Below are 19,467 nucleotides of genomic sequence, written 5' to 3' on the forward strand. Positions count from 1 at the left end.
TTGTTGGTTGTGAGAGTCTTGGTCCTATCGGATACTAGAGGTGAGTTATAAGCCCTCTAGTTATGATATGATCGTCGGGATTGATGTTCCCATCCGTTCTTATGGTGAGATGCAAGCCATAAGTATGAATGTGACATTAGTAGCCACGTCCCATGCAATGTTTGCTAAGTGGTTTTCCAAGCAATGGCTACAGTTTCTATCCTAGTAATTGGCATTGATCCCTTACTTGACTGCTTCACATGATTCGGATTCTACTCTTCTATCTATGTTGTAATCCTAGAAATGCGTGCTTTTGTATAAATGACCGTATTCTTGTCTTTCACATTATTTAATTTTCTCACATGAATAGTTGATTCTTTATTATGCTAATGTTTATCTATCTTGTTCCATCTCATTTAATTGTCATGTTTAAATATAAACTTGATATTCATATCTTTTGTAAGTATCATACATGACTTACATGTTTTAGTTCTTTGTTATGTTCGTTTCGACATTTTGTGGCTGGGAGAATCTTAAGTTACTCCGTGGCGTTCATGTTTACATGAATGACAGATATTAGTTGGTGCATTTATGGGGTGAAGGCATGTGTGAGCTAGCGAGTACCTTGACCGTGGATTTTGGCTATCGTTATGCTTAGATTCACCTTTTGGACTTGTTATTCGAGGGATATATTTTCCCCATTTGACTATTATGTTTGTATAAATTTAGCGTTATTTCCGCATTAGTATTTATGTTTTAGATTTAAATGAACCCGTGTTTTAAACTTTAAAAGTTTCAAAAAATTTCTAATTTCCGCTTGAATTTATAAGTTATATTTTCCGCGTTATCGCGGGGTGTCACACCTCTCCCATTGGGTGGAGTTTTGTTACTCTAGTCTTGTCCGACTGTATTATGGGGAGCATAGCTTATGGTCTTGTTTTTAGACTAGTTGAGATGTTCTGACGGTGTTTTACTTGACCTATGTGGTGTCACTCGGTCAATTACTTGTAGTACTCGATCAAGTAAGGGTTACTCGGTCGAGTAAGTGGGATACTCGACCGAGTGTAGTGGTTCAGTGGTTTGCATTTAAGCTCGAGAGTCGAGACTTATATTATTTCCTTACCCATTTCTTTCACTTCTCTAACCCTAAAAGAGAGACCTCTTCGTATTCTTTTCCCTTCTTCTCTAATCCATACCTATATTCTATATCTAGAAGACAAGCGTGTGTGCACGGGTTTCACGAGTCGGGACGTGACCTCCGCCGTATCCTAGTAATGACAAGGTAAGTCGCTGCAATTATCATTGGTATCATATGTAATGATAAATGTTGATTATGATAGAGTCTAGTTGATTGTTGTAGGTGTAACACCCCCATTTATTCGGGAGCCTTTAGCTAGACATTCCCAAATAAATAGGACTGTTACCATCTCGGTTTCCCGAGGTAGTGAATAACAAAGTACAACAAACCAAAGTACTTTAAATTAAAACTTTAACGATTACATGTTTATTACAAATTTAATCAACTAAAACTTAATATAAAATATTTACAACTCGCAGCGAAAATTAAATAAGTGATATAACTACATTTGTGATCTAGACTCCTGCAGGTCCGAAAGCTCACACGCCCAAGCTCCCCATATCCAGCCTAACTCAAAACTCGCTATTTAAATATGCTCACCATTTAACCGGAAATATTAAATGGTTCACCACAGGATGCCATCAATTAAAGCAGGCATCAATTTTATTTTGACACAGAAGCAAACACGTCAACCAATGGTTGAGTAGGAATAAACTAAACAACAATAATAATAATTCAACCAAAATAAACATCCTTTAAATTCTCATCACCTCATCCGTACAAATCACTTACGTCACTGGCAGTAGCACAATCCCCTTAACACCGTGCTATGCTCAACTGGCAGTAGTACTTGCGTACCATGCTCACCTGGCAGTAGTAATTACTTACTATGCACAACTATCACTGGCAGTACTATTACTTAATATGCTCATTTGGCAGTAACGATTGCTCGCTATGCACAATGGCAAAGAACACCCTCTGTGTTATGCTCAACTAAATAATCAACTCTCCAACAATCCAATACTCAATGACAATCCCGTCTTACTGCTCAACCAACAATTTAACATACTCAAATACTCTATTCCAATAATACATCATAATTGTTAATCTTAGTCTCATCAACTGTCACATTTAAACATTCATTCACTTAACAATAAAACCGAGTTGAATAGGAAATTCCTACCTGGCAAGCAATTCCGAATAAAGAAGCTCAAGTAATCCAAATAAATAAAGCAATCCGATCCGACTATAATTCTTCACAACCGTCACCTAATCAAAATATTATAATTCAATTCAATTCAATTATAAATTATATTCATTATTTTAATCAATTATAATTTAATTATATTAATTATGTTCTCGTGTAAATTATTACGTAAAACTCGTCTTAATTATTGGTCAAAACCCGTATCAAGCTATACAAACTAAACCCATGTTCAACCCGTGTTAAATAATTAAACTAATTATAAAACAATTATACGATAAAGACGGAGTTATTATATTTAAATTCCGACTTCTCAAAACTCGTGTCAACACCCAAATAACCCGACTAGCACTTTAAACTCGTGTCCCTCACCCATATTATAATATAATAGCGTATATGCCATATCTTCACGTGTAGACAAACTCACCCCGCATCCATCAACACCCCCATACAATCACACGACACAACGCCCGCAACCACTGTCGCCCACCCCTGCAATAGGCCCGTAGAATGCCACCACCAACATCAGCGTGAGCCACCACATATGGCGCTCTAAAATATGCCCTAGCAACCCAACCAACCGAACCCAACAACAACTCCCTTCAACCCGTGTTATTAACCAACCCGACACCAACACCATACCACCTCTGGCCACCATCGTCATCACCACTGACCAAAGGTGGTTCCAGGGGTGGTCCTACATCCCCTTGACCCACTGCAACAACCACGACCACCACCCACACCGACAGCAACAAGTGCAATCCCTCCCCTGTTTTCGCGAAATCCGACCACCACCACCCGAAACCACGACTTTCGACCACCCTAACACCACCACCCAGACCGCCCATCGTCCACCATCACAACCAACCCTTTCTCAGGTCACGACGGGTCAAAATAAGGGTTCAACTACCCATCCAAAACCCACGGTCAAACCCGCAAAGACCCTCTCCCCGACCAGACCATCTTTAGCCGCCTCAAAACCACCCCAACCCTAGTCAACGACGGTCAATAATGGTCAGGTATTAATCTCGGCAGTCCAAGGTTGCTCTAGGTCCAAATCCCGAGTCCTATGGTGGTCTAGTTATCGAGTTATAATATGCTAAAGTATATACATAAGACGGTCTGAAATATTACAATTGGTTTTGTTAATTCTTCTTCTTTCCATCTCCTAAAGCTCCTCCTCTTTTATTTGTGATTTATTTCTCAGATATAGTAGGGTATTTATAGTGTAGGAATATAAAGAATGCGAGGTCAATTAGGAAACTATATAACTTACCTTATTCTAATTAGTATAGGAATTATTATTATAATATTTATCATTATATTATTATTATTATTACATATGTTAATCTTACCATAAATGGGATTTCCTCATACAATATTTACTAATTTATTATTGTCATAACTTTATTATTATTATTAATATAGTTATTATTACATTTACATATTATTATTTCCATATTATATTATTATTAATTCCCGATATAAAATCCGATTACTTAATTATTAAGCCTATAAAACCCGTCCCCCAATTATATCATACGGCCCAATATTGTACTATTAGCTAAGCCCAATTCCCGAATTGAATCTTTAATTTATTATTTAATTAACGTCTTACTTGTAATTATTATTAGAAATGCCTTTAACTAATTATTAAATTACATAAATTATTCTCATAAATTATTATCAAAATACGGGGTATTACAGTAGGTGACGATATTGGTACTCTTTATGCATTACATGATTGTCTGCGATTGCAATGGATTCGTTAAAGGTAGGAATTCCCTACTCAGTACAGTTGTATGATTAATTATAAGATGGTTATTATTTTATATGATTCTATGATTATTGTTGTATCATTGTTTTATTGTGTTGATGGTGATGGAGATTGTGGTTGTGATTGTGAAGCCATGTCGGGAGATGGACTTCACCCCCATGTATCGCCTCTTGTGACTCCCATCACAAGGGGGATATGTTCACATTAATGATCTGGGTTCGCTCATTCCAATGAGCGGGGCTTTTGATGTTCAGTGCAGCGGTCTGACATCGGCAGAGTTTGGTTACCAATTGCGATGGGAACCAGGCTACTCATTGCTATGAGAGCCAGTAGTGTCCGTGCTGCGGGGATACAGGTTACTATTGAGTACGGGGTGATGGTGGATTGTGCCGATCTTGTGTGTAGATTGTGGCTGTGATTATATCTTGTGTAATCGTGGTTGAATTTGTTGACTGTTACTGATCTTGTGTGGTGTTTGTGTTGTTCTTGTTTCCTCTTACTTGTCTGCGGTGATTCATTTGATATTGCCGTCAAATGGTGAGCAGTGAGTCTGAACATGTGATATTGTGGTTGTTATGAGTTGTTGCTGGGGTTACTGGAGGACGCGTGACATTGCTGAGTCTCACTTAGTTCAGATGATGGTTATATTTGGTTAATTTATAGTTTACGCTGCTAGAGTTTTGAATCTGGATTTGAGTCGTAATTAGTAGCTTTGTTATTGAGTTAATAAAGCTATTAACTTGTTATTTTATTGTCTGTTTGATATGAACTACCACGGGCAACCGAGATGGTAGCACCCGTGTTTGTTATGAAAGGTCTTGCGAAAGGCTCCTTGTAAATGGGGGTGTTACATATAATCTGTAATACTCTTGACAATTTAAATAAAACTCTCATCCCCTCTGTCTTGTGGACGTAGCTAACATGTCGTTAGTAAACAACGTAAAATTGTGTGTTTGTTTTCTTTATCGTTCTTTAGGCTATCTTTTTCGTGATCTCGTTATAACAAACATAATCGAAATCGACTTGTAGACAAACTCATCATCCTTGTGGTTCAACCTTTACATGTGCTACAAATGACCCTTACGCGTTTGTGAGGTTACGAGTTTAAACCTATCACTATTTATATATCATTTCTAATGTTACAATGTTCACGCTTTGAGCAATAAGTGACAAATAAGAGTTAAATTTGAGGAAGGGTTGTCTGTGTTAAACAAGGTTCTAATGTGCAATATAGTGACTAATCAAACATAACTACGTGACTAACCCAAAATCAACGCAATAAAAATAAGAGTTTGATGATAAATAAAATATTAAAAAATTAGAATATCTTACAATAAATTTATAATGGAGTTTTGAGATTACACAAGAAGAGAAAAATAATTCTCCATAAGCTTGTTTAACATAGACCTTAGGCAAAACCCTGTCCAACAAAATAAAATTTAGAACGTTAGAAACCTATTGAATGAAACCTATTTATTATACGAAAGAGTGAAGGTCTTAATTAAAAACAGTATAAGCTTTTAAAGAATTGTGACGGCACTAGCTTTGCTTAGGGCTGACCAATTTAATCGACAAAAATCATTGACAGAATAACAGACAGATTATAAAAATCCAGGTTCGGGACTGATTGGACTGGAATTTGTCATTACATGCCCACTTTTTCAAATTCCGGTCCATTGGACCGGATTGGACCGGTTCGACTAGATTAAAAATATAAATTTAAAAAAAATGCAAATAACAATAATTTCGGGAATTCCGGTCCAAACCGGAAAATACCGGTCCCGAACCTGAAACCAGAATGTTAGAAAATGGTTGACCGGAGACTGAACCGAAATTTTTAATATCGGTTCCGGTCCACTAGATTCTGATCCGGACCGGTCCATTTTTCCCGTCTGGACCGGATTATACCCACCCCTAGCCTTGCTTTGGTTATGGCTCGTATTCCTTCATTTGGCGACTTGTTCGCTTTAACTTTTGTTGATTTCATATCTTAAGCCTCCTTGATCATCACTTTTGAGTTTTGAACCTTTAAGCATATTTTTTCATTATTCATCATCAGCTTTGACATAAATCTGTTTAAAATAGCTGGGTGAAAACTCGAACTTATTCCATATATATATATCGAACACAAAATCACACCAAAACTCACTTTTATTCACTTTGTAATTTATATTACGGAAAATGCAAGCGGTGCCTCTGTTGACATTTTGTCCAAAATACCTAATTTTTTTATTCGGAAAACTTTAAGAGACCATAACTAATAAAACTAGGCCTGCTTCTTCTGGAGTTGAAAAAGCATATTATTTTATTATTTTCACTGTCAACCGATCATCAGATACAATTCTATGAAAATTTAACCGAATTCGCCAATTATGAGCTAGGTTGTACGGACACTCCTCCTAATCAGCGTTCCCGTGTCGGACACCCGTGTCGGACACGACACTCGCCGGACACACGTCAAAACGTGTCGGAAACTTGTAAAGTCGTGTCTAACTTTCATCTTTTATTTGGGCACGTGTCCGACACCTGTACATGGTATTTTGAGCCGTGTCCATGGTATTTGGACACACCTTTAAACGGAATCAAGTTGTATTTAAGGTAAATAGCGTGAATTGTTATATGGTTGAATTTGGTGGAGAAATAAGTTGAATTAGCGGTAGATGATGTTCATTAGACTAGTAATGAGATGTCGAAATAGTTGATTATAAGTTAGTTTTTGGTTTTGAAAATGAGAATGAATTATAATTAACGTCAAGTTTTACCTTTACTTATTTAAATTTAATATTCAAATACTTTTTCAGAAATAAAAGCGCACATAAATAAATATAAATGATATATTTTATTAAATTTAAATGACGTGTCCCGTGTCCTAAATTTCATGAGATGCCGTATCGCGTGTCCGTGTCGTGTCAGTGTCAGTGTCCGTGTCCGTGTCCGTGTCCGTGCTACCTTGATTATGAGTTGAGTGCTTTAACCATTCAGCCATGGATGTCGAAATAAATAGTTGGGGAGAGAAAAGTTTCCTTTTTTTAAGGATACTACCATCAGAACAATTCTACAGGCGCCGGTCTTTGATTATGAAATCCCCGATTCTCTAAGTTTCTTGGCTTTCGCGGTTTTGATGGCCGTTTTGCTAGAATAGGCAATAACGAGATCACTTTCAAAGAAGGCTATGAAAATCCGCGGGAAGCGACCGAACTTCTATGAAGTGGTTTTACAGGATTCAGTCAATTGTTTTGATCGTGGGATGTTTCTTTTGCCCTTCAGGCGATCAGGTGTGTTTACAAGCTCAGAAAGTGACGATTTTTTTTTCAAATTGATCATCTTTCCGAGAACTATGACTTGAAAAAAATAATTGTCGAGTTTGGAATTCGTGATCAAGAGATATGGTCAATTAAAGTTTGTTCCATCAAATTAAAAAAAACTTTGACATACAAAAACTCCTAGCCATGGATCAAATACGACATTTTTTTTTCAAATTGTAGTTCTCGGAGAGATGATTGATTTGAAAAAAATTATCATTTTCTGGGCTCATAAACCCGAGTTATGACTCTTAAAGTTTTACGGATAAAAAAATTGGATATTACGGTCAAAATGTCAAATCTCAGAAATACCGCACACATTTTCTGTTTATATTAAATACCTATTTCGCATCACAATATTATAATTTTCAACCTTACAATCTTACCAGTTACCTCATCATAGATCACAAAAGGCACATTAAACCCAATCAACTTTCATGATGTTTAGAGAATTGTTGTGAATTTTTTTTTCAGTTGCATCATTTTGAGAAGGAGATATGCTTTCTTTGTTTATCTCCACTCTAACTTTTCTGTACTTCATATCTTTAGTATTTTTTGCAATGTTGTTAGGATCGGGATTTTACTTTGAATCGATGGGGAGGGTAGGATCGAATCGGTAGCATCGGATCGTAGAATCGTAAGATTCTACAAATTCACTAAATATAGATTTTTATTTGGTAAAAATATATAATTGAAGATCAAAACACTTATTTATACACAAAATATTGATAATTAATAAGTTTAGTATCATTTCATGAATATGTTTCTACAAATTACATGAAATTTGGATTTTACGGTGTTATTATATAAAAATATATTTTAATATATTTACTATAGAGTCGGATCGTAGGATCGTAAGATCGTAGAATCGTATTATGATCCTACCTCTAGAAATTTTCGAATAGATAAGATCGTAAGATTCTACAAACATGATAGAATCGTAGGATCTGGGATCGGTCAAGCATTTTTGGATCGTAAAATCGTAGAATCATAGGATCGAATCGGGATTCTGACAACAATGATTTTTTGTTTTTCTTTCTCTCCTTGTTTGTTGTGTTTCCTGTGGGATTGCAAAGTTTCAAGAAACTTTCCTTGAAAGTTTTTATTTGTATTCTTTATTTCCTTTATTTTTATGATTTGGGTAATTCGAAAGTTTTTGACTCTCGATTATCGTTCACATCCACATATGTTATATGTCGATTTCGATTAACTTAGTTTCCTTTCCTTAAAAAAAATATTAAACTCAATCAACTTATCAATGACCCAAACCCAAAACCACAATGTCTCGAATATGACCTAGCCAAAGTTTTGACAAGAGCAACGGCAACATTTTGGCGGTAAAAAAACCTAAAATACCATAACGTGGCATCTCCTAATTGCTTGATACATGTATGTATGCATGTATCATATCATGATTAACATCATACCATCATAATTTTCCCGCGCTAATCCTATTGAAGATTCCAAAACAAGGCGCTTCTTTCTTAGACAGAGAAACGTACAAAACAACAAACTAGAGAGAGAAAATAATTAAAATCCCCAATTTCTAGGGTTTCCCTTCAACTTCAATCTCTCAAAAAGGTATGGTTGTCGTCATCAAGTTTCAATCTTTCTGCTCTTAATGTCTAATTAGGGTTTATTATTCATCATTCCTAGGGTTTGATTCAGGTATCTTGTCACATTTTCGGCAGAATTTTTTTCAGCAGATCTACTGCAGTTCTTAAGAGCTAATTATCAGTATTGCAGTTTGAAGATAATGTGTTCAATTTTTACATTGATTTTTTTTTGTTCTGATTTTTTTTGGGTAGGGGTTTTAGGTCAGTGGTAGGTGAAATTTTTCAGGAGTCCATTTACTGCAAAAATGGAGGATTCAAAGACTGGAATTTTGACAGCAGCCAATGGTGGCAGTGATATCGAAACCCGTTTCGCTCTTCTCTGCAAGGTTTCATCTTAATTTTGCTTTGTTTTTCTTCTTCTTCTTCTTTTTTTTTTTTCTTCTCTCCTTGGCGTTTTTTTGTTTTGTTCTCTTCTCTGCAAGGCAAGTGTTGGATATGACATGTAGCTGATTGTCGTACTTGTACACGACTATTTTGTTATAAAGATTTTTATTTCTGGGCTTAGAAGAAGTGCTTGATTGTCATGTTGTGTGGAAGTCTAGATAATTGCTGGAGTATATTTTATCTGTGAACCTATTTTTTTTTCACGAGGATCTTTAATGTATTTCAGTGCTTCCTTGGATTATGTGTTCATCATCTGAAATGGTTATTTATTTGTATTTAAGCGAAGCGGGGAACTTCATGCTTATTTTTTATATTTTCGCCATAGTTTAGTTTTTTTTGGTGGGATTTTGTTATTTTATCTGTTTCGCTTTACGAATTACTATTATTGGAGGTCTATTTTAATGTTAAATTCCGCTGCAGGACCAATTTGCATTCGATGAAAGGAGATATTCCGATGCCTTGAAACTCTTTAGAGAGAGCAAAAACGTTTTGCTGACTAATACGTCACCTATAGGAAGCAACACGGTATTTGATCATGCTTAAAAACTTATATGGAATGGCCTTATATGTGAGATGAATCAATTAACCATATAATTTTATGAGTAGTGGAATAAATAAATATTTGGGTTTGTCCTACTCCTACATATAAGATGGGCGATTACCCTAATTTAATGTTTTTCCGGTGCCTCATAGAACATGCAATTCATTGTTTTGATTTTGGCATGTGTTTTCCTGACTGCAGCCTGAAGAGTTAGAGAGATATTTGTTTGCTTTTGTTCTCTACACTGTTAAGCGATTGGGCGAGATGAGTCCAAGTGGTGCAACTGAAGCAACTAATCAGAGTGGACTTACTTTATGCCAAATACTTAGATCTGTGAAGTTGAAGTAAACTCGCCCACCCATGTTTTGGTTATTATGTCATTGTCTGCTGGTAATTGTGTTGCAGAATTAAAATATGTTGTCTGTTGCAGCTTTGTTGACTTTTTCAAGGAGCTTCCTCAGTTTGTTGTCAGGGTTGGCCCGACAATAACTACCATGTATGGTGCAGAATGGGAGAAGAGACTAGAGGTTCATGTTATTTTTTTTTAATTTTCTTTCTGCCTGCCTATGTACATTTTAGTAACTCAGATTTGTTTTTTTTTTTTACTTTTTCTTTTCCTCCCTTTAAACAGGTAAAAGAGTTGCAAACCAACTTCGTGCACTTGAGATGTCTAAGCAAGTAGGTTTTTTTTTCCTCCTTGCAAAGCATGTTTGTTTGAGTCCATTTATTTTTTAATGACTTGCATTAAAGCTCATTGAAACACAATTAAGAAGTTCTCTTTTTGCTGGCTACATAACACTTATAATTATGTATTTCTGTAGACCCATTCGATAGTCATTCAGCGTTTATGTTATAAGCTTCAGTGGGAGCTATGTAGGACGGTATTTTATGTTATCTTCTCCATAAAATTAAGATTGCCAGACCTCATGGTTTAAAGAAAGTTGTTATGTTTTCAGAGAACTCCCATTTTAAACAATTCAATACTTCTCTTTAGACGAATATCTCATTTAAATTTCTGTCATGGCCTCATGGGATGTGTTTTTTTTCTTATGACATGGGTATTTTGGCAGGTAAGATTGAACATTGATTGCTTATTGTTGATAAAAAAAGCAAGTGTTTTTCTTTTTAAAAAACTTTGACATGCTTTCTACACCTTATCAAAGTGAGCTATGTTACTTCAACTCTTCAGTTTTAGTACCATACCCGTGTCCGAGATCATACTCGAGTATATGGGTGTGAAACCCTTACCTGGCAGTTACTCTTTATTTCATTTTAAAACTTAAAAATATTTAATATTCTAAATTAATTTTTTTTTGTTTGAAGACATGCCCTTATGCCCCCATACCTATCCTTGTTTCAGGATAGGGTCCTTGTGTGAGTTGTGTCTCAAAATTTGGGTCTTGAAAAGTGAGACATTTGATATGTACCTGTGTTTTAAATCAATACCCGAGTCTGAGTAATATAGAAGGTCAGTTTACATAATGTTTTTCTATAATTAAATTAAACCTGCAGACGAGATCAAAATACAATTGGTGGAGTAGGCATCATACTGGATGGCTTTCTTATGAGGCTGTACACGTTGCCTGTGTTAGTTATAAATTCCCTAATAAATGTAATTTTTTAAGGCAGTGACTAGACAATAAAATTCTAATTGAGAACATTAATTGTTCCTAGCACAGCTAAAGGTTTTATTGAAAATTTACCAGACCCCAGCCCAGCGCAGTATGCCTTTTATAACAACTTTTATTATTTCATTATACTTCTGTTACTTATGAATATGTTGAAAGTCACAATGGAAAAGTGTATGAAGAGCGACACATATGGATTTTTTGCTGTTCAGTGATGCTGCGCTAGTTAAGTTAACTTGTGACTTATGAGTGTTGAGTTATGAGGTACCTATTTGTTTTTATGCTTAAGATATTTTGCGAGATTTTGATGGGAGGTGTTGATCGTCACTTTGTAGCCACTACAACCGTGCATTCCAAGAGTTTTTCAAGACAAATGAATCTGATACAAAGCTAGCTGTCACAAGCACTTCCGTATCCAGTCAGGTGTCTGACTACTCAAGATTTGGATGGCTTCTGTTTCTGGCCTTACGTGTACATGCTCTCAGCAGTTCCAGAGATTTAGTAACTTGCATCCATGGACTAGTTTCTATATTGGTATGTTGTCGTCGTACATCTTATTTTCCGATGTCATCTATGCTTCTGGTTTTTAGAAGTGCTTAAAACAACTATCATTTATGGAAAAGATATACCTGAATAAGGATACAGTTTTTTAACATGTGCTTAGCAGATCTGGCTTCTATCGCTCATTACTGCTTTCAGATTTCTGGTCACATTTTTGTTTTTGCAAGAAAGTTTATATCCTCCTTTATTCATCTATCATGAGATTAAAAGAGGAAAAAATTCTTACTAAATGAGACTTCTGATCACATTGATTGTACTACTTTACTGGAACGATGAATGCTACAGGCTATCTTGATCCTTCATATTCCAGCTCGTCTAAGGAACTTCAGTATTCTGGACTCCCCATTGTTCGGTAATTTGCATATGCCCTCTTTTGTATTAATCTATCGATGTTTCATTATTTTTTTTAACCACGCCCAATGAGGCGATAGATGCGGTTTTGACTTGTTCAAATGCTTTAGTATGCTGATGAAGTAATTTTGCTTTCCAGAGAAAAAAACCGGTAAGGGTGTCAACTTGATTGCATCACTTTGCCTGAAATATGAAACATCGGATGATGAGGTGAAGAGAATGATGGAGAAAGCGTATGATCTTATCTCAAATATCCTAAAGAAAAAGCCGAAAGAAGCTTCTGAATGCGAAACCGAAAACCTGGTCAACATAGACCGAGGTAATGGTGTAATACGAGAATCTTATAAAGATTATTCCCTATGAAAATTCAATTCCATTATTTGTTTACTTTTCAACGACGACTTTTGCATTTAATTACTTTGTTACTGAGTGCAGATGGTCTGAAATATGTTGATGATCTTCTGCTAGACTCTTCACTTCCAACTATTATAGGCCTGCTAGAAAAGGATTACGATGCTGCAGATTGGAACCAAGGTGATATAGATGAAAGACTTTTTCTTAATGGGGAAGATAGCTTGTTAGGTTCAGGAAGTCTCTCTGGTGGTGCAATGTGTTTAAGCGGCACTAAGGTATAGGCATAGATACTTAATACTTGTGCAGTTATTATTTTGTCGGTGACCATCTTGTTATTTCATGCTTCCCTTGGGCCTTTTTTCCTTCAAGGGTGTTTTTTCAGTTTTCTTGTTCCTTAATTCTATTTCGGTTTTTAAAAATCGTTTTAATCTTTTCTCTCGATTTAAATTTTAAGTTTTTATAAAAGAAATCCGGAATTCGATTTTAAAACCCCTAAGTTTACCTTGACTTTCCATTACATTTTCGTTCTTCTTTTTGTTTTTCATTTTCCCTTTTTTTATTCGCATTTTGAGGCGTGCGTTCACCCATGGACGGTTCGAAAGAATGATTCATGTCAGCCGACCCCAAATCATTTTGGGATTAAGGCTCTGATGTTGTTGTTGTTGTTGACTGTTTCTTCTGTCCCTGCTATCCATATTAAACTTGTGACTTGTCATTTTATCCACTATGTACGTCAAGCAAAAGACAATATATGAGCACGAATAATTTGATTTATCTATACCATTCTTCTGTTCATGTTCTGTAGAGAAAATTTGATGCAATGGCTTCTCCAACAAAAACAATCACTAGTCCACTTTCACCATCTAGATCCCCTGCACCATATGCAAATGGGGCCAGTGTCGATACTTGCTTTAAAGCTTCCACACCAGTTAGCACTGCAATGAACACACTTAAGTGGCTGCGTACTGTAATTTTTCCGCTTCCATCACACCCATCTGCTCTGTTAGAGAAGTACTTTACATCATGCGATAGGGATGTAAGCAGTGAGATTGTTCGTAGGGCTCATATTATTTTGGAGGCTATTTTCCCAAATAATGTTCTTGGAGAGAGATGTACGACTGGGGATTTGCCGAGTTCTACCTTGGTGGACTCTATTTGGGCACAACAAAGACAACAAGAATCCCTGAAACTATACTACCGGGTCTTGGAAGCAATGTGCATTGCAGAGGCTCAAATATTGAATGCAAATAATTTGACTTCTTTGCTGACGAATGAAAGGTTCCATAGATGTATGCTTGCTTGTTCTGCAGAATTGGTTTTGGCCACCCATAAGACAGTGACAATGTTGTTCCCAGCTGTAGTAGAGAAAACGGGTATTACAGCGTTCGATCTTAGCAAGGTGATTGAAAGTTTCATTAGACATGAGGATTCCCTACCTAGAGAGCTTAGAAGGCATTTAAATTCTCTGGAAGAGAGACTTTTGGAGAGCATGGTCTGGGAAAAGGGTTCTTCAATGTACAATTCGTTAACAATTGCAAGACCTACCCTTTCTGCCGAAATAAGTCGTCTTGGATTGATGGCTGAGCCTATGCCATCACTGGATGCTATTGCTGTGCACAGTAATATGTCATGTGGTGGCTTACCTCCTCTACCTTCTTTTCAGAGGCATGATATCGTAGCAGGTAATGGAAACATCCTTCCACCACCTACTTAAAAATATTTATCTATGTTCTTTTCTAGAGGTCATTGTCAAAAAAAAAAAAAAATTAATAGGACCTGCTTTTATTGGAAGACACGAGCTGTAAACGGCTCTTTTGTAGGTGGTATTAGCCATGTAGCCCATCACTTCTATAAATTTTTTACCAATGATTCATGGTGGGAGTGTGGGTCAGTGTGGTACACTGCTCTCACATGTTTGCCTTGAGTTGTTGATAGGGGGGAGTTTAGACTAGATAAAACTGTCGCTGAAGATTCCTTTGTATATCATCCATATATATTTTTTCGTTTATGTATTCAAATTGCCGAATGGCACTTTTGCCTTTGGTCACTCTCCAATTTCACTGTAACGACAGGACTCAAATTTATTCACATCACCTTACAAAAATTGGCTCAGATGGGCGACTTTATGAGATTTTGTAATGTGTTATCCCTGCTCAAAATTCCTTAATTGTCATATATCACTGTTAAAATAGTTTACAGTCAGCCATCTTACCAACTTCGGCTGACAGCGCTCACTTGTTGCAGGGTTGAAGAGGAGTTTTGTATCTTGATTATAGTAGATATATTCTGAAAATGATATTACCAGGCCCTTAATATATATTACTCGTTTCTGTAGGACAAAATGGAGATATCAGGTCTCCAAAGAGAGCTTCCATGGAGTATCGAAGCATGCTAGTGGAGCGCAACTCTTTTACATCACCCATAAAAGATCGTTTAATAAGCAACCTTAAGCAAAAATTAACTCCTCCTGCATTGCAGTCTGCATTTGCAAGGTGAATTAGAACAATGTGGTTTCATTTGACCGCGAACACCTCTTTATATCTGTTTTTGTATCTTTCTGTTATTATTTTGTATTGAAAGTTTCTACTTTCTTGGATCCTCGTTTTAGCCCAACTAGGCCAAATCCAGGGGGTGGAGGCGAAACATGTGCTGAGACTGGGATCAATATATTCTTTTGTAAGGTACGCTTTTTAGCATCCATGTAACTGTTTTGTAAATAAAAATAGTTGGGGCTTAATTATTGAGCATCCCAACCACACTTTCTTCGTGTTAATCATTTCAGTGTGGGCGGCACATCTTTTTGTTGCTAAAATCAACCTAATTTAATATTTGGAGTGGAGGGATTCTGAGAAAGTTAACCAAATGGTTCAAGATCTCTGTCGGGCATCACTTTTGCTTAAATCATAAGTTTTCTGAAAGTACGAAGTGGATGATTTTAGATCGTTGAGTAGACTTTAGAAGGTACGCTTTATTGTTTGCACACTAGCTAGATACTGGCAACAACAACAACAGAGCCTTAATCCCAAAATGACTTGGGGTCGGCTGACGTGAATCATCCTTTAGAACTGTCCATGGGTGACCGCACACCTCAAAATACGAATAGAAAAGGGAAAATGAAAAACAAAAGGAAGAGCGGAAATGTAATGCAAAGTCAAGGTAAACTTACGGGTTTTAAAATCGAATTCCGGATTTCTTTTATAAAAACTTAAAATTTAAATCGAGAGAAAAAATTAGAACGCTTTTGAAAACCGAAATAGAATTAAGGATCCGGAATGCCTTAAAAGTAAATCAGGTAAAATATATAAGAAAGTGGTTGGTAAAAAAGTGTAATAAAGGAGAGAAGAACAAATAATTAAATTTGTAAATTAAATAAAAAACACTAGCTAGATACTGGCAGTTGACGTTTATTATTTTTAGTCTGCTGAGGGTTCAAATTGTGCGTTGTAGTTGATGTTGAATGATTCTTGGAAGGTTAATAGTCATCGCTCTTTTCCCCTAATTTCATGCTTTAACTTGTTTGTTTGCCATTGGCAAGTTAGATTTTTTTACCATGTTTTTTGCTCAATTTGATTAGTTATTGTATATAGATTGTGAAGTTGGCTGCTGTGAGGATCAATAACATGGTTGAAAAGTTGCGTGAAAAGCTTAAAACACTTGAGAAGCCTGGTGGTCCTGATTTGGCTCAGCTGTTTAGAGAGAGTGTTTATTCTCTTTTTCAAAAGATCTTGAATCAGCGAACTTCACTTTTCTTTTGTCGGCACATTGATCAAATCATCCTCTGTTCTTTCTATGGAGTTGCAAGGGTTAGTTCGTGTAATTAGACTGGTCTCTCGGTCTCATTTATTTCTTTATTATTTCTGCTTTTAGATTGATTTTGTATTTAAACACATACAAGTCAGAAAATAAATGACAGCGAAAAAGTCATTTTTAATACAGGAAACTTGCCTAAATAAGAAACCTATTGTAATTTTTGAGGACCAAAAAAGGTTGAAGTTTCAGAATTCTTACTAGACTACTTGTTATTTTACTCCCAGCATTGATGTTACTTGTGTTGTGTGTATCATGCAGATTTCTCGTGTACCATTGTCCTTCAATAAAGATATTATTTTCTATTACCGGAAGCAACCACAATGTAAACTTCCAGTTTTTCGTAGTGTATATGTTGACTGGTCATCCGCACGTCCGAATGGAGTAAGCAACCTATGAATCTGGTCTCTTTCCTAGCTCCCAAGTCATTTTGCTTTGCTATAAAAGCCTAATCATCTCTTGCTTATAACAGAAACAAGGGCAGGATCATGTTGACATCATAACATTTTACAATGAGATATTTATTCCTTCTGTAAAGCCTCTTCTCGTGGAGTTGAGTGCTTTAGGAACTGGTATGAAACCCGAGAGGGATCCTGACATAAGCAAGAACAGAGAAGGTACTTTGTCTGAAATTATACTCAGTCTCATGTGGGTTTGTTACAAATTTTAAAAAATATTGTGGGGAGGCATAAATACAATTAGAGTTGGGTTGAGCATATTAATGGTCCATTAGTGGGTAAATGGAACAACTAACTATATGAGGCCGTCTCATTTGAATATGTGTGTATAAACAACTAGAAATCATTATGCAATTTTACATTTTCTTTCTGAAGTAGAAAGAAGTTTCATTTGAGTTCCTAATTCTGCGCTTCACTGGCAAATTAGATCAGGGCCCTGCATCACCTAAAATGTCTGCTTTCCCAAGTCTTCCTGACATGTCGCCCAAGAAAATTTCGACAGTCCACAATATCTATGTCTCTCCATTGCGATCATCCAAGGTACCTTATTACCTCGCATTTGTTGTCTTGAGCTAGTTTTTATTATCTGTTATTGTTTCTTGCCTAACAATGATGAAATGGAGCGGTGAAAGAATAATACGAGTAATAATTAAGGAGCAACTTTCATGCTTATAAGAACCAGATGATATTCCATGTCATTTGTCGTGTCTTGAAGATTTCATAATCAACGTCAATAATTGTCATACATAGTTGGGTAGCTGACATTTTAACGCATATTCGTAGATGGACGCCTTGATTTCACACAGTTCAAAAAGTTACTATGCTTGTGTAGGGGAAAGCACTCATGCTTATCAAAGCCCCTCGAAAGATCTAACAGCCATTAATGACCGTTTGAATAGGTATGTATCTTAACTCGCAAACTTGATTAACACAACACCTATGCTCATTGGCATTCTGTGTTACTCCGACTTTTTGTAATAATATTTCGGTACCAGTTCTAACACTAGACAACAGTGTCCGACCCATTCAATCAAGTATGAGTAACATAGGTGGCAGATGCACCTATGTGCACCGTGATTGTCTCAAGAGTCTTAGAGACCACAAAGCTTAAAATTATTGTGCAATATGCCCCAATTTCTGACCTAAAAGTATACATATACTCCCTCCGTCCCGGTCATTTGTTGTCCTTTGGTTTTGGCACGAAGACCAAGGAAAGAGGAGAAGACCAATAGCTAAATGACAAGTGGAATAAATTGAGTGTGAATGATCAAATTATTTATCAAGTTCATTCTTAAAATAGAAAGGACAACAAATGACTGAGACACCCAAAAATGGAAAAGGACAACAAATGACCGGGACAGAGTGAGTATTTATTTAAATTTTTTGTTTGGTTAACAACACTATTAGGAGTGGATCTGGAAAGAAGCTATTCTGGGTCCACCATGGCACCATTACATAAATCATCTTATGCTGATAGCACTATTGTATTATCCTCAGCACACCCCGGACGACCAGGAGATCACTGAATCTTGACGCAGATGTAGACTTGGTTAGTGATACTCTTGTAGCCAATAGCCTATATCTTCGTAATGGAAGCTGTGATGCCTCGCCTTCACAAACTGTGAAAACCGAGCCACTTGACCTCTAGCTCTTCCTGTACATCATTGATATAGCTTCTAGGGTTTGAAACTTGTCGACATCTTTTCCTTTTTCGATGTAATTTATTTAGAGGCCTCTCTTAACAATGGATGTGAGAGTGCAGCATGGTTTTAGTATATAGCTGCCATCACACCCAGATGCTTTGTGTATGGTTTAGTCTTGGTTTATAGTTTTCTTTTTTTTTTTTTTTTTTTTTTTTTTTGCTGGAGAACTTGAATAATTTGCTTACTTTTTAAGTTATGATAATTAAGATCAGCGTATATATTTGATAAAAGTTGCAACAAATTTGCAAGTGTAGTCACTGCCACACTGTTTTAGAAACATAAATCGATTTTTCTTAGATTTCGTCCCCTTTTCATTCATGTGTATGCACGGTTGCATTCATGTTATCATATTTCTTAGCTGCGAGTATATTAGAGTATTAGACATACCTATCAATCACATCATACGGTACACCATTCATTATCTATTGTTTTTAGCACCAAGATCGTGATCTTTCGCGAACAACTATATGTGGACTTGAACAAATTATCCACCTGTATCATCTCACTTATAATTTTCTCTACCTTATACCACCTCTAAGTAGCAACTATTATATATTCAGAAATCAGAATAAACTATAAACCTAACTAAATATGCCTGATTATAACAAACATTTCACCAAAGAGCCTCTAAAAATATACAATAAGTGGAAATAGATACTATTGGATAATACCTCCAGTAAGGAAATAGACAACTTCTCACCTAGACGGAACAATTATAAAACTT

General features: G+C 36.2%; 1 protein-coding gene across 8 annotated transcripts; it reads left to right on the forward strand.

Annotated features, from left to right (window-relative positions):
* The first annotated feature begins 8,757 nt into the window (after positions 1 to 8,757).
* On the forward strand, positions 8,758 to 18,973 carry LOC141597006 (retinoblastoma-related protein-like). 8 transcript variants are annotated; one of them, XM_074417298.1, is made up of 19 exons: positions 8,758 to 8,921; positions 9,149 to 9,282; positions 9,761 to 9,865; positions 10,083 to 10,225; positions 10,312 to 10,408; positions 10,513 to 10,559; positions 11,845 to 12,043; positions 12,356 to 12,422; positions 12,561 to 12,740; positions 12,857 to 13,050; positions 13,581 to 14,457; positions 15,111 to 15,267; positions 15,384 to 15,456; positions 16,363 to 16,578; positions 16,844 to 16,966; positions 17,055 to 17,199; positions 17,468 to 17,580; positions 17,824 to 17,939; positions 18,538 to 18,973. In XM_074417298.1, the coding sequence occupies exons 2-19, from the start codon at positions 9,202 to 9,204 to the stop codon at positions 18,686 to 18,688; spliced, it is 3,084 nt and encodes a 1,027-aa protein (XP_074273399.1). In that variant the 5' UTR covers positions 8,758 to 8,921; positions 9,149 to 9,201; the 3' UTR covers positions 18,689 to 18,973. The 8 variants fall into 8 exon arrangements, 5 of the variants coding, with proteins under 5 accessions (XP_074273399.1, XP_074273401.1, XP_074273402.1 ...); XR_012522659.1 differs by having other exon boundaries at positions 8,811 to 8,921; positions 17,473 to 17,580; XM_074417300.1 differs by having other exon boundaries at positions 8,811 to 8,921; positions 18,448 to 18,973.
* The last annotated feature ends 494 nt before the right edge of the window (positions 18,974 to 19,467 follow it).

Source organism: Silene latifolia, chromosome 8 (genome assembly GCF_048544455.1).
Source record: "Silene latifolia isolate original U9 population chromosome 8, ASM4854445v1, whole genome shotgun sequence".
NCBI classification, from domain to species: Eukaryota; Viridiplantae; Streptophyta; class Magnoliopsida; order Caryophyllales; family Caryophyllaceae; genus Silene; species Silene latifolia.

Excerpts from the sequence above, each read along its gene's own strand:
- LOC141597006 (XM_074417298.1), top strand. The coding sequence starts at position 9,202 with ATGGAGGATTCAAAGACTGGAATTTTGACAGCAGCCAATGGTGGCAGT. Across the intron at positions 9,283-9,760 it reads GTTTCGCTCTTCTCTGCAAG|GACCAATTTGCATTCGATGA; the intron begins GTTTCATCTTAA and ends ATTCCGCTGCAG. Across the intron at positions 17,200-17,467 it reads CATAAGCAAGAACAGAGAAG|ATCAGGGCCCTGCATCACCT; the intron begins GTACTTTGTCTG and ends CTGGCAAATTAG.